The sequence below is a fragment of the Oncorhynchus kisutch genome, unplaced genomic scaffold (assembly GCF_002021735.2).
Source record: "Oncorhynchus kisutch isolate 150728-3 unplaced genomic scaffold, Okis_V2 Okis05a-Okis16b_hom, whole genome shotgun sequence".
Lineage (NCBI taxonomy): Eukaryota > Metazoa > Chordata > Actinopteri > Salmoniformes > Salmonidae > Oncorhynchus > Oncorhynchus kisutch.
The window spans coordinates 801,363-813,693 of NW_022261982.1; the positions used below are offsets into that span (position 1 = coordinate 801,363).

At 42.1% G+C, this 12,331-nt stretch overlaps 1 protein-coding gene across 1 annotated transcript in view; it reads right to left on the bottom strand.

Moving 5' to 3' along the window:
• Window positions 1–522: 522 nt before the first annotated feature.
• drc11 (dynein regulatory complex subunit 11) overlaps window positions 523–12,331 on the bottom strand; it is a 68,563-nt gene continuing 56,754 nt past the window's right edge. The window contains 4 exon segments of the mRNA XM_031813532.1: window positions 523–3,329; window positions 4,222–4,460; window positions 5,529–5,706; window positions 11,073–11,159. Coding sequence (XP_031669392.1) covers window positions 3,180–3,329; window positions 4,222–4,460; window positions 5,529–5,706; window positions 11,073–11,159 — 654 coding nt within the window. The 3' untranslated portion in view covers window positions 523–3,179.

Genomic DNA, 12,331 nt, shown 5'->3' on the forward strand with positions numbered 1-12,331 from the left:
ACCACATAATACTAACCAACCACATAATACTAACCAACCAGATAATACTAACCAACAGATAATACTAACCAACCACATAATACTAACCAACCACATAATACTAACCAACTAGATAATACTAGTCAACCACATAATACTAACCAACCACATAATACTAACCAACCACATAATACTAACCAACAGATAATACTAACCAACCACATAATACTAACCAACCACATAATACTAACCACCTAGAGAATACTAACCAACCACATAATACTAACCAACCACATAATACTAACCAACTAGATAATACTAACATGCCACATAGTACTAACCAACCAGATAGTACTAACCAACTAGATAATACTAACCAACCAGATAGTACTAACCAACCAGATAATACTAACCAACCACATAATACTAACCAACCACATAATACTAACCAACCAGATAGTACTAACCAACCAGATAATACTAACCAACTAGATAATACTAACATGCCACATAATACTAACCAACCAGATAGTACTAACCAACCACATAATACTAACCAACTAGATAATACTAACATGCCACATAGTACTAACCAACCAGATAGTACTAACCAACTAGATAATACTAACCAACCAGATAGTACTAACCAACCAGATAATACTAACCAACCACATAATACTAACCAACCACATAATACTAACCAACCAGATAGTACTAACCAACCAGATAATACTAACCAACCAGATAATACTAACCAACTAGATAATACTAACCAACCAGCTCAAATTGGCCTAGCTTCCTGAGTTTGTCTCAAATGTCATCAGCATAACGTTTCAACTATAAATCTATGTATATGGTATACATCTATTTTATTACAATAGAACAGTGGAATACAGGAAAGATCTCAAACATTATTTGAAGGTTTCATGGTTATAAAGTGGATGCTGCCTTGAAAAAGAGTATTGGAACTTTGTGATAGTTTGTGATAGTATGTGACAGGCAGTGAGGTGGAGGGGGGACCCCCCTGAGCCTGTGTCCCCCTCCAGAGCTCCTAGCTGTCACTCTGTCCCAGTACAGGGCCCCAGTAGACCAGGGGATCGCAAAGCAAATGAGCCTGTCAGAGCATCACTCCCCCTGGGCTACAGAGGAAGGCTGGTGCTGGGGTTGGGAATAGGAATGGAGCTGGGAATGGGGCTGGGACCTGAGCTGAACATTTTCTAGGTCATATCAGCATTTCTTCCCACCTCTGGCTGAGGACTGGGTGGAAAGACTGGATACATCACCATAAAAAGGAACACTGGGTCAGGGGTTGAGAGAGAAAGTATGGGTGTATGGAGAACTGGGCCCTCAAGCCAAGAGACAGGGACATAAATAGGAATTGCAAAATAATGGTTAAAAGTCTCCAAGAGTCGACAGTGGTCTTGATTTTATTACTGCCATGACCACAGGGTTGAATCACCCTTGACTCTGTCATCACAAAACACAGAAATTAAAGAATGATTAATCTAATCAAATAATGCTTCATTATCATCGCCACAAAATTGCGGAGAGAAATCCAGTGTTATGGAAATGAAGCATGAAGGAGGAGAAGATGGGCAAAATCAAAAAAATAAGTCTGTCTGAGATACAGATCAGCTGATAACAACACTAGTAACCATCACACTGTGAGCAATTAACCAAATACAATGCTGTCTTTCCGCATTTGCTAATTATCTGTGCATTAAGACATTGTGAATGTGTTATTCTGGATAAATGCACGTTGTGGTTCACCTCAGTCATACTACAGTAAATAGATCCCAAAGGGAACACCACTGGAGTAAAAAACAGCTTGGTCGTCACATAAAAGACTGCTTAAGGGCCTGTTGTTGGGTGAGAAGGCGGTGGTCCACACACATGAATCATTCAATTAGATGTTGGTTTAAGCTACAAGGAGCAGGAAAGGTGACAGTGTTTGTCACGCTCTGTAAACACACCTGGCAGGAGGACAGATGGGACGGAGAAGAAGAAGAGAGAGATAAAGAGAGAAAATGAGAGAGCGATGGGATGGGACAGTGAGAGAAAGACAGACAGAAAGGGAAGGTAGAGGATGACAATAAAGACCGGGACAAGAGAGAGTGTGGAGTGTGTAGACCCAGACACCCAAAAGACAAGAGGGGTACAGATGCATGGTTAGGGTTATGCTGTGGTGGACAATGGGGATCTGGTTTCCCATTGACTAATACTTGATTAAAGATGGCCAGTGAACGGGGGTAGTTGGTCCTTGGGGAGCTAGTAGAGGCTTGCTGGAGCTGGGAAGTGGGTCAGCCGCTTGGCAGGGCAGGCTGGCTTGTTAGCGCTAACTGGGTGTAAACAGTAACACAGGGCGACCTGGGACAAGGTGCTGCTACATTGCACAGTGTCTCTCTGCCTGAAGCCCCCTGGCTGTAACTGGCAACAATGACAATTACACAGGCTAATTAACAGACTCTTATGGCACAGAAGCCACGCAAACCCAACGATGGCTGAGGAAAGGGAGAGAGTGAGAGAGAGAGAGAGAGAGAGTGAGAGACAGAGAGAGAAGAAGAGAGAGAAAGGAAGACTGACAGGAAATACAAGGCACCGTTGCTGTGCTTTTTCATCATTACGGTTAGCAGCTAACATTTGAGAGGAATCACTCCATCGTTGCACGGTCTCGTGGTTCTGGGGATGGTTAATGATGATTTGTCTCAGGACAGGGGAGAGAGGGGAGCCCGGGGCTCGGATGCGACTGGGTGTATTTTGGGGGGGTTGTGAGTCTCAGTACGCCCCCCCTCCCACTGCAGCTCAGAGCCCCCAGTTTAAACAACTCAGCGCTCATCAACAAGGCTAATTAGCTTCTAATGGGCAAAATAGAATCTCATGAAATTATACTGCTGGGATCCATTTGGACTCAAATCAAAACACTTATTTCCATCTTAAATGTTTACACTGCGACAACAATGATTTATTCTACATACTTTATATCTGGTCTCATACAAGATAAACAGCTACTTTTGTCATTATGATCATAACATGATCGACTGTTACCGTTATACTGTTGTCATGATATTTACAGTCATAGACTGGTAGTAAATGTATCGTCCATCATATCTAAGAAGTAGGAATGTAAATCACATCCCCTGAAAGTCCCTATCTGTAGACCTCCCCAAATGTTGCCGACGTCTATCTCTTGTATTTGACATTTACTTATTTTTCTTCTTGCTTTTCTCTTCTTTCCCTGTCTTCTTCCCAGTGCCCCGCTTGTCTTTGTCCTTGCCAGACTCTCCCTCCTCCTCGATGGCCTTGGCCGCCCGTGCCCTCTTCTTACCCAAAGGTGTCCTGCCGTACCACATCTGAAACACATTCACAGCCATCAATCCACGGTCGGAGGAAATAAAACCTGTTATACAGTGGCATTTCCTTCCCAACTGTAGGAACGCAGCACCCTCATGTGGTGATTGTTGGAGCACGACTCTCAAATGTATATATGGAGCTCATCGGATAATACTGAATTGATATCTGATTATAATACTGAATTGATATCTGATTATAATACTGAATTGATATCTGATTATAATACTGAATTGATATCTGATTATAATACTGAATTCATATCGGATTATAATACTGAATTGATATCTGATTGTAATACTGAATTGATATCTGATTATAATACTGAATTGATATCGGATTATAATACTGAATTGATATCTGATTGTAATACTGAATTGATATCTGATTATAATACTGAATTGATATCTGATTATAATACTGAATTGATATCTGATTGTAATACTGAATTGATATCGGATTATAATACTGAATTCATAATACAATAATGATAATAGTAATAATACTGAATTCATATCTGATTATGATAATAGATGTAGACCAATCAGCACAACAAAGGCAAAAACATGTTTTAATATAATAATATACCATTTAGCAGATGCTTTCAACCATAGCCACTTACATATTATTGTTTTACATGTGTGTGGTCCCGGGAATCAAACCCACTATCCTAAGATGCAAGCATCACCTACTGTACCACCTACTGAGATACAGAGGACCATTTTAACTGTTATAATGGCAAAATAACCCCTTCCTTCCTCCTACATAGGAGCTTTCCAATTGTCGCCTCTGATTTCTGTGGGAGTAAGGCTATCCTGAGCACTTTGGTGATAAACATATGTAAAAAAATATTTATGCAAATCAAAGGTGATTAATTGATTGATGCTACTGAACCTTAAAGGCCTCCTCCTCCTCTTTGTAGACGGGGTCCTGTCTGGCCAGTGGAGGGATGAACTCTTCAGCGGTCAGTGGTCTGGTAGTCTGCTGGGCCAGCCTGCGAGGGGTCAGCACCTGCCTCACAGCCTGCAGGATGTGGCCCTGGGTGTAGCCATCTGTCACCTTGGCCAGGGAGCTCAGGTCCAGGCTGGGGGTGAGGCGAGCACCGCCGCCACACAGCAGCTCCCTCCACAGCACTGGAGAACACATCACAGACAGGGATAGAAAGGTTAGAGTTCAAACCAGAAGCGGGCAATGAATACAACATTTTTTTAAAAGATGTGTGTTTACTGGTGGGCCTATCATATGAATTCATTCCACCAGTATTTTTCATGTCAACTCATTTCTGGTGGCTTTAGGGAATAAAACCTCCACAGATTCTGTCTGTCCATAGCCAACAGGTTGGCCTAGATATAGACCACTATAAAGCAATATAGACCACTATACATCACTAGAAACCACTAGAAACCACTATGGACCACTAGAAACCAATATCAACCACTGTAAACCAATATAAACCACTATAAACCAATATAGACCAGTATATACCACTATAAACCAATATAAACCACTATAGACCACTATAGACCTCTATAAACCACTATAAACCAATATAGACAAATATAGACCACTATAAACCAATATAGACAAATATAGACCACTATAGACCACTATAGACTACTATAAACTACTATAAACCAATATAGACCACTATAAACCAATATTAACCAATATAGACCACTGTAGACTACTATAAACCAATATAGACCACTATAAACCACTATGGACATTTATAAACCAATATAGACCACTATAAACCAATATAGACCACTATAAACCAACATAAACCACTATAGATCACTATAAACCAATATAGAACACTATAGACACTATAAACCACTATAAACCAATATAGACCACTATAGACTCCTATAAACCAATATAGACCACCATAGACTCCTATAAACCAATATAGACCAATATAGACCACCATAAACCAATATAGACAAATATAGACCACTATAGACCACTATAGACAACTATAAACCAATATAGACCAATATAGACCACTATAAACCACTATAAACTAATATAAACCGATATAGACCACTATAAATCAATTTATAGCACTATAAACCAATATAGACCACTATAGACCACTATAGACCACTATAAACCAATATAAACCAATATAGACCAATGCAGACCACTATAGAACACTATAAACCAATATAAACCGATATAGACTACTATAGATAACCCACCCAGTCTGGAGGCATAGTCAGGTCTGGGGATGAGGATGATCTTCCTATAGACTTTACAGAAGGGCTTGAGGTCTGCGTCAAAGGGCCTCCGGGACGTCCCTACGACCAGAACACGATCCTCAGGCTTCACAGACTTCAGCACCTTTACTAGGTCCTTCTTCAGACGCTTAGGCTCCATCTAGAGAGGGAGAGAGGGAGGAGAGAGAGAGGAGAGGGAGATGGAGAGGAAGTGAGGAGAGAGAGAGGGAGGAGAGGAAGAGTAAGTGAGGAGAGAGAGATGGAGATAGAGGGAGATGGAGAGGGGTATGGAGATAGAGAGAGAGGGAGATGGAGAGGAAGTGAGGAGAGAGAGAGAGAGGGAGGAGAGGAAGAGTAAGTGAGGAGAGAGAGATGGAGGGGTATGGAGATAGAGGGAGATGGAGAGGGGTATGGAGATAGAGAGAGACCACTATAAACCACTATAAACCAATATTAACCAATATAGACCACTGTAGACTACTATAAACCAATATAGACCAATATAGACCACTATATATATGTATAGTATATATATAATATGACATTTGTAATGTCTTTATTGTTTTGAAACTTCTGTATGTGTAATGTTTACTGTTAATTTTTATTGTTTATTTCACTTTATATATTCACTTTATATATTATCTACCTCACTTGCTTTGGCAATGTTAACACATGTTTCCCATGCCAATAAAGCCATTGAATTGAATTGAATTGAATTGAGAGAGGAAGGAGAGGGTATGGAGATAGAGAGAGAGCGGGAGGAGAGGGAGAACAAGGAAGAGGGGGTAGAGTTATGACCGGCCACATGAGGGCAGCATAAACTTATTTGTAAATTCAAGATGTCCCCATTTTCAACTGCTCACAGCTGTCATCTCATATAACCCATGTTACCCAACAATGGATGTGAGTCCCACTTTAGTTCATTCACAAACAATACAATAATGGAGAAGGTTACTTGACAATCTGCTATGTAAACATTCTTGTCAAAACAAGTCCCTTGATTACACTGTTTGTCAATGTGCACTGTAGTGTCTTTATTTATTTCACCTTTATTTAACCAGGTAGGCTAGTTGAGAACACCTTTATTTAACCAGGTAGGCTAGTTGAGAACACCTTTATTTAACCAGGTAGGCTAGTTGAGAACAAGTTCTCATTTACAACTGCGACCTGGCCAAGATAAAGCATAGCAGTGTGAACAGACAACACAGAGTTACACATGGAATAAACAAAACACACAGTCAATAATACAGTAGAACAAAAGAAAACAAAAAGTCTATATACAGTGAGTGCAAATGAGGTAAGATGAGAGAGTTAAGGCAATAAATAGGCCATGGTGGCGAAATAATTACAATATAGCAATTAAAACACTGGAATGGTAGATGTGCAGAAGATGAATGTGCAAGTAGAGATGAGGTAAATAGATGGGCTGTTTACAGATGGGCTAAGTACAGGTGCAGGGATCTGTAAACTGTTCTGACAGCTGGTGCTTAAAGTTAGTGAAGGAGATGTGAGTCTCCAGCTTCAGAGATTTTTGCAGTTCGTTCCAGTCATTGGCAGCAGAAAACTGGAAGGAAAGACGACCAAAGGAGGAATTGGCTTTGGGGGTGACTAGTGAGATATAACTGCTGGAGCGCGTGCTACGAGTGGGTGCTGCTATGGTGACCAGTGAGATATAACTGCTGGAGCGCGTGCTACGAGTGGGTGCTGCTATGGTGACCAGTGAGATATAACTGCTGGAGCGCGTGCTACGAGTGGGTGCTGCTATGGTGACCAGTGAGATATAACTGCTGGAGCGCGTGCTACGAGTGGGTGCTGCTATGGTGACCAGTGAGATATAACTGCTGGAGCGCGTGCTACGAGTGGGTGCTGCTATGGTGACCAGTGAGATATAACTGCTGGAGCGCGTGCTACGAGTGGGTGCTGCTATGGTGACCAGTGAGATATACCTGCTGGAGCGCGTGCTACGAGTGTGTGCTGCTATGGTGACCAGTGAGCTGAGATAAGGCGGGGCTTTACCTAGCAGAGACTTGTAGATAACCTGTAGCCAGTGGGTTTGGCGACGAGTATGAAGCGAGGGCCAACCAACGAGAGCGTACAGGTCGCAATAGTGGGTAGTATATGGGGCTTTGGTGACAAAAAGGATGGCACTGTGATAGACTGCATCCAGTTTGTTGAGTCGAGTGTCGAGGGCTGGTATTGAACAGTGCTAATAACTGGACTCTTTTTTTACATTCAGTCTAGTCTTCGTCATTTTGACTAAAATATCATTACGTTTTAGTCAAGTTTTTGTCGATTGAATAATGATTTAGTCTAGTTATTGTCAAAATGACAAAAACAGTGAGCCATTTTAGTCAACTAAATGCCCTTTAATTTTAGTCACATTTTAGTCACATCACATTTGCATTGCCTCATTAACCTATAGTAAACATACATCACTGACTTCTATGTGACCAAACAGCCTTATCCTACCAACACATATATATAAGAATATATAACAATTATCTGGCCGTATGAATTCTTAGTTCAGACTACATAGATATTACATACAGAGCATTCAGACCCCTTCCCCTTTTCCACATTTTGTTACCTTACAGCCTTATTCTAAATGGATTAAATAAATGTTTTTCCTCACCAATCTACACACAATACCCATAACGACAAAGTGAACATAAAACAGAAATGCCTTATATTTATCAGTATTCAGACCCTATGAGACTCAACATTGAGCTCAGGTGCATCCTGTTTCCATTGATCATCCTTCAGATGTTTCTACAACTTGATTGGAGTCCAACGGTGATAAATTAAATTGATTGGACACGTTTTGGAAAGGTTCACACCTGTCTATATAAAGGTCCCACAGTTGACAGTATATGTCAGAGCAAAAACCAAGCCATGAGGTTGAAGGAATTGTCCGTAGAGCTACGATACAGGATTGTGTCAAGGCACAGATCTGGGGAAGGGTACCAAAAAATGTCTGCAGCATTGAAGGTCCCCAAGAACATCATTCTTAAATGGAAGAAGTTTGGAACCACCAAGACTCTTCCTAGACTCATCCCCAACTGAGCAATCGAGGGAGAAGGGCCTTGTTCAGGGAGGTGACCAAGAACCCGATTGTCACTCTGACAGAGCTCCAGAGTTCCTCTATGGTGATGGGAGAACCTTCCAGAAGGACAACCATCTCTGCAGCACTCCACCAATCAGGCCTTTATGGTAGAGTGGCCAGACAGAAGCCACTCCTCAGTAAAAGACACATGACAGCCTGCTTGGAGTTTGTCAAAAGGCACCTAAATGACTCTCAGACCATGAGAAACAACATTCTCAGGTCTGATGAAACCAATATTGAACTCTTTGGCCTGAATGCCAAGCATCACGTCTGGAGGAAACCAGGCACCATCCCTACAGTGAAGCATAGTGGTGACAGCATCATGCTGTGGGGATGTTTTTCAGTGGCAGCGATTGGGAGACTAGTGAGGATCGAGGGAAAGATCAACGGAGCAAAGTACAGAGAGATCCTTGATGACACCTGCTCCAGAACACTCAGGACCTCAGACTGGGGTGAAGGTTAATCTTCCAACAAGACAACAACCCTAAGCACACAGCCAAGATAACGCAGGAGTGGCTTTGGGACAAGTCTATGAATGTCCTTGAGTGGCCCAGCCAGAGCCAGGATTTGAGCCCGATCTAACATCTCTGAAGGGACCAGAAGATAGCTGTACAGTGACACTCCCCATCCAACCTGACAGAGCTTGAGAGGATCAGCAGAGAAGAATGGGAGAAACTCCCCAAATACAGGTATGCCAAGCTTGTAGCGTCATACCCAAAAAGACTCAAGGCTGTAATCACTGCCAAAGGTGCTTCAACAAAGTACTGAGTAAAGGGTCTGAATAGTTATGTAAATGTCATATTTCAGTGTTTTATCTTTAATAAATTAGCAAAATGTCTAAACAGTTTTTGCTTTGTCATTATGGGGTATTGTGTGTAGATTGATGAGGAAAAACATATATTTTAGAATAAGGCTGTAACGTAACAAAATGTGGGAAAAGTCTCGGGGTCTCAATACTTTCTGAATGCACTGTACACATCAAACAGGCACACACAAGCGCAGAGAGAGAGAGAAAGAGAGAGAGAGACAAAGAGACATAGACAGAGAGAGTCAGAGACAAAGAGAGTCAGAGAGAGAGACAGAAAGACAGATAGATAGATAGAGAGAGCGAGCGCACGAGAGACAAGGAGAGAGAGAGAGAGACAGAGAGAGAGAGACAGAGAGAGAGAGAGACAGAGAGAGAGAGACACACAGAGAGAGAGAGAGAGAGACAGAGAGAGAGAGAGACAGAGAGAGACACAGAGACAGAGAGAGACACAGAGACAGAGAGAGAGAGAGACCGAGAGAGAGAGAGAGACGAGAGAGAGAGAGAGACAGAGAGAGAGAGAGACAGAGAGAGACAGAGAGAGAGAGAGACAGAGAGAGAGAGAGAGAGAGAGACACAGAGAGAGAGACACAGAGAGAGAGAGACACAGAGAGAGAGAGAGACAGAGAGAGAGAGACAGAGAGAGACACAGAGACAGAGAGAGAGAGAGACAGAGAGAGAGACAGAGAGAGAGAGAGAGAGACAGAGAGAGAGTGATGTAAAGTAGTGTTGCACCTCCGTCACTCTGAGGTGTCATCGTTATCATCGTTCCACAGACACACTCAGGTCCAGAAGTAGTACAGTACGAGGGATAATGACTCTGAATGGGAGCTAATGACTGTTTCACCCAGTGATGTAGCCGATCCACTTAACTTCGAGTCCGCAAGTAGCCTAGTTGTGGAACGGCCCGCCACGACAGAAAGAAAACAAATGTAGTGCTGGTTTTATGAGTCATATCTTTTGAAAGGTAATGGCTACAATAGAGCCATTTTCTCTGAGGAGAAGAGGGAGACTTGGCTAGAAGTCGGAGACAGAACCTGGCTATGAAATGCAGTGGGGAAAGTGTGAGTGTTGAGCGAGACTACAAATTCAAAAGCGTTTCTATACTCAAGAGAGAGAAAAACATAGCTAGACTGTTGTTTTACTATTAAACTTAATGTTGCTTTGTTTTTATTTTGTAAAGCACCTTGTGTTTGTTAACCAGGCAAAAGGTGGTATCTAACTAGAAGGCTGGTGGTGACTGGTTAGCTACGAGGAAGCAACAGAGTCGCCTGCGTAATGTGTTTGATCGGAGGCGGAGCCGGAGTGGAGCCTGTCTGCCCAGACTCTTGAACAGAACTGGACTGGGCATCTGTTCTGCTAATATTAACAGTACGTATCACTGAATAGCGATCAATCTGTCTAAAAACTCTTGTTCAGTTCAACAGATTTTAGTCACAGAGATAATTTAGTGTCTTCTTTTTTGTTTAGTTACAGTTTTTTCTGGGTCTATTTAGTCAGTTATAGTCTCGTTAATTGCCACTGAAAAATACATGTTTGCCGAATATTTTATTCACTATTTCTGTTGACGAGATGAACAGTGGTATTGAGATATGCTGCCGTTGTGTAGAGAACATACCTCTTTCTCCAGCTTCGGGACTTTCTTATAAAAGGTTTTCTCTGCATCTCCGATCCATATTACAGAGGGCTGCAGCTGGCGAGCCACCTGCCACAGCAGAACAACACAAAGAAACACACCTCTTTATTTCACACATCAAGGCCAATGTTCAAACAACTGTCTCCCATATGGGAAGATTAGTAACCTCAACAAAACAAACAGTCTAACCAGCAGAAACATCAGTCTCACACAAACACACAAACAAAATAACACCCACACGCACAAGTCACACATTAACTGGACTATCAGTAACATTTAAACTACAGTGTATCTCATAACCATAACCCTAAACCTAACCCCTAGCCCAAACCATAACCCTAACCATAACCATAACCCTAAACCTAACCCCTAGCCCAAACCATAACCCTAACCCTAACCATAACCATAACCCTAAACCTAACCTTAGCCCAAACCCTAACCCTAACCATAACCATAACCCTAACCATAACCATAACCCTAAACCTAACCCCTAGCCCAAACCATAACCCTAACCCTAACCATAACCATAAACCTAACCCCTAGCCCAAACCATAACCCTAACCATAACCATAACCCTAAACCTAACCTTAGCCCAAACCATAACCCTAACCCTAACCATAACCATAACCCTAAACCTAACCATAACCATAACCATAACCCTAACCCTAACCATAACCCTAACCCTAACCATAACCATAACCCTAACCCTAACCATAACCCTAACCCTAACCATAACCATAACCCTAAACCTAACCTTAACCCAAACCATAACCCTAACCCTAACCATAACCCTAACCCTAACCATAACCATAACCCTAAACCTAACCTTAAGCCCAAACCATAACCCTAACCCTAACCATAACCATAACCCTAAACCTAACCTTAGCCCAAACCATAACCCTAACCCTAACCATAACCATAACCCTAAACCTAACCCTAGCCCAAACCATAACCCTAACCCTAACTCTAAACCTAACCCTAACCATAACCCTAAACCTAACCCTAGCACAAACCATAATCCTAACCCTAACCCTAACCCTAACCATAACCCTTATCCCAAAAAGGTGGACTCTACCAGGGAGAAGAATAATTCCTGGTGCAGAACTGTGACAGAGGAGCTGGCCAAGATGAACATCTCGTATCACGAGGCACAACACGTGGCCAAGGACCAAGAGTGTTGGAAGGAGCTCATTGTTGCCTTATGTCCCATAGGGGAGGAGAGCTAGTAAGTCTTTAGTTAA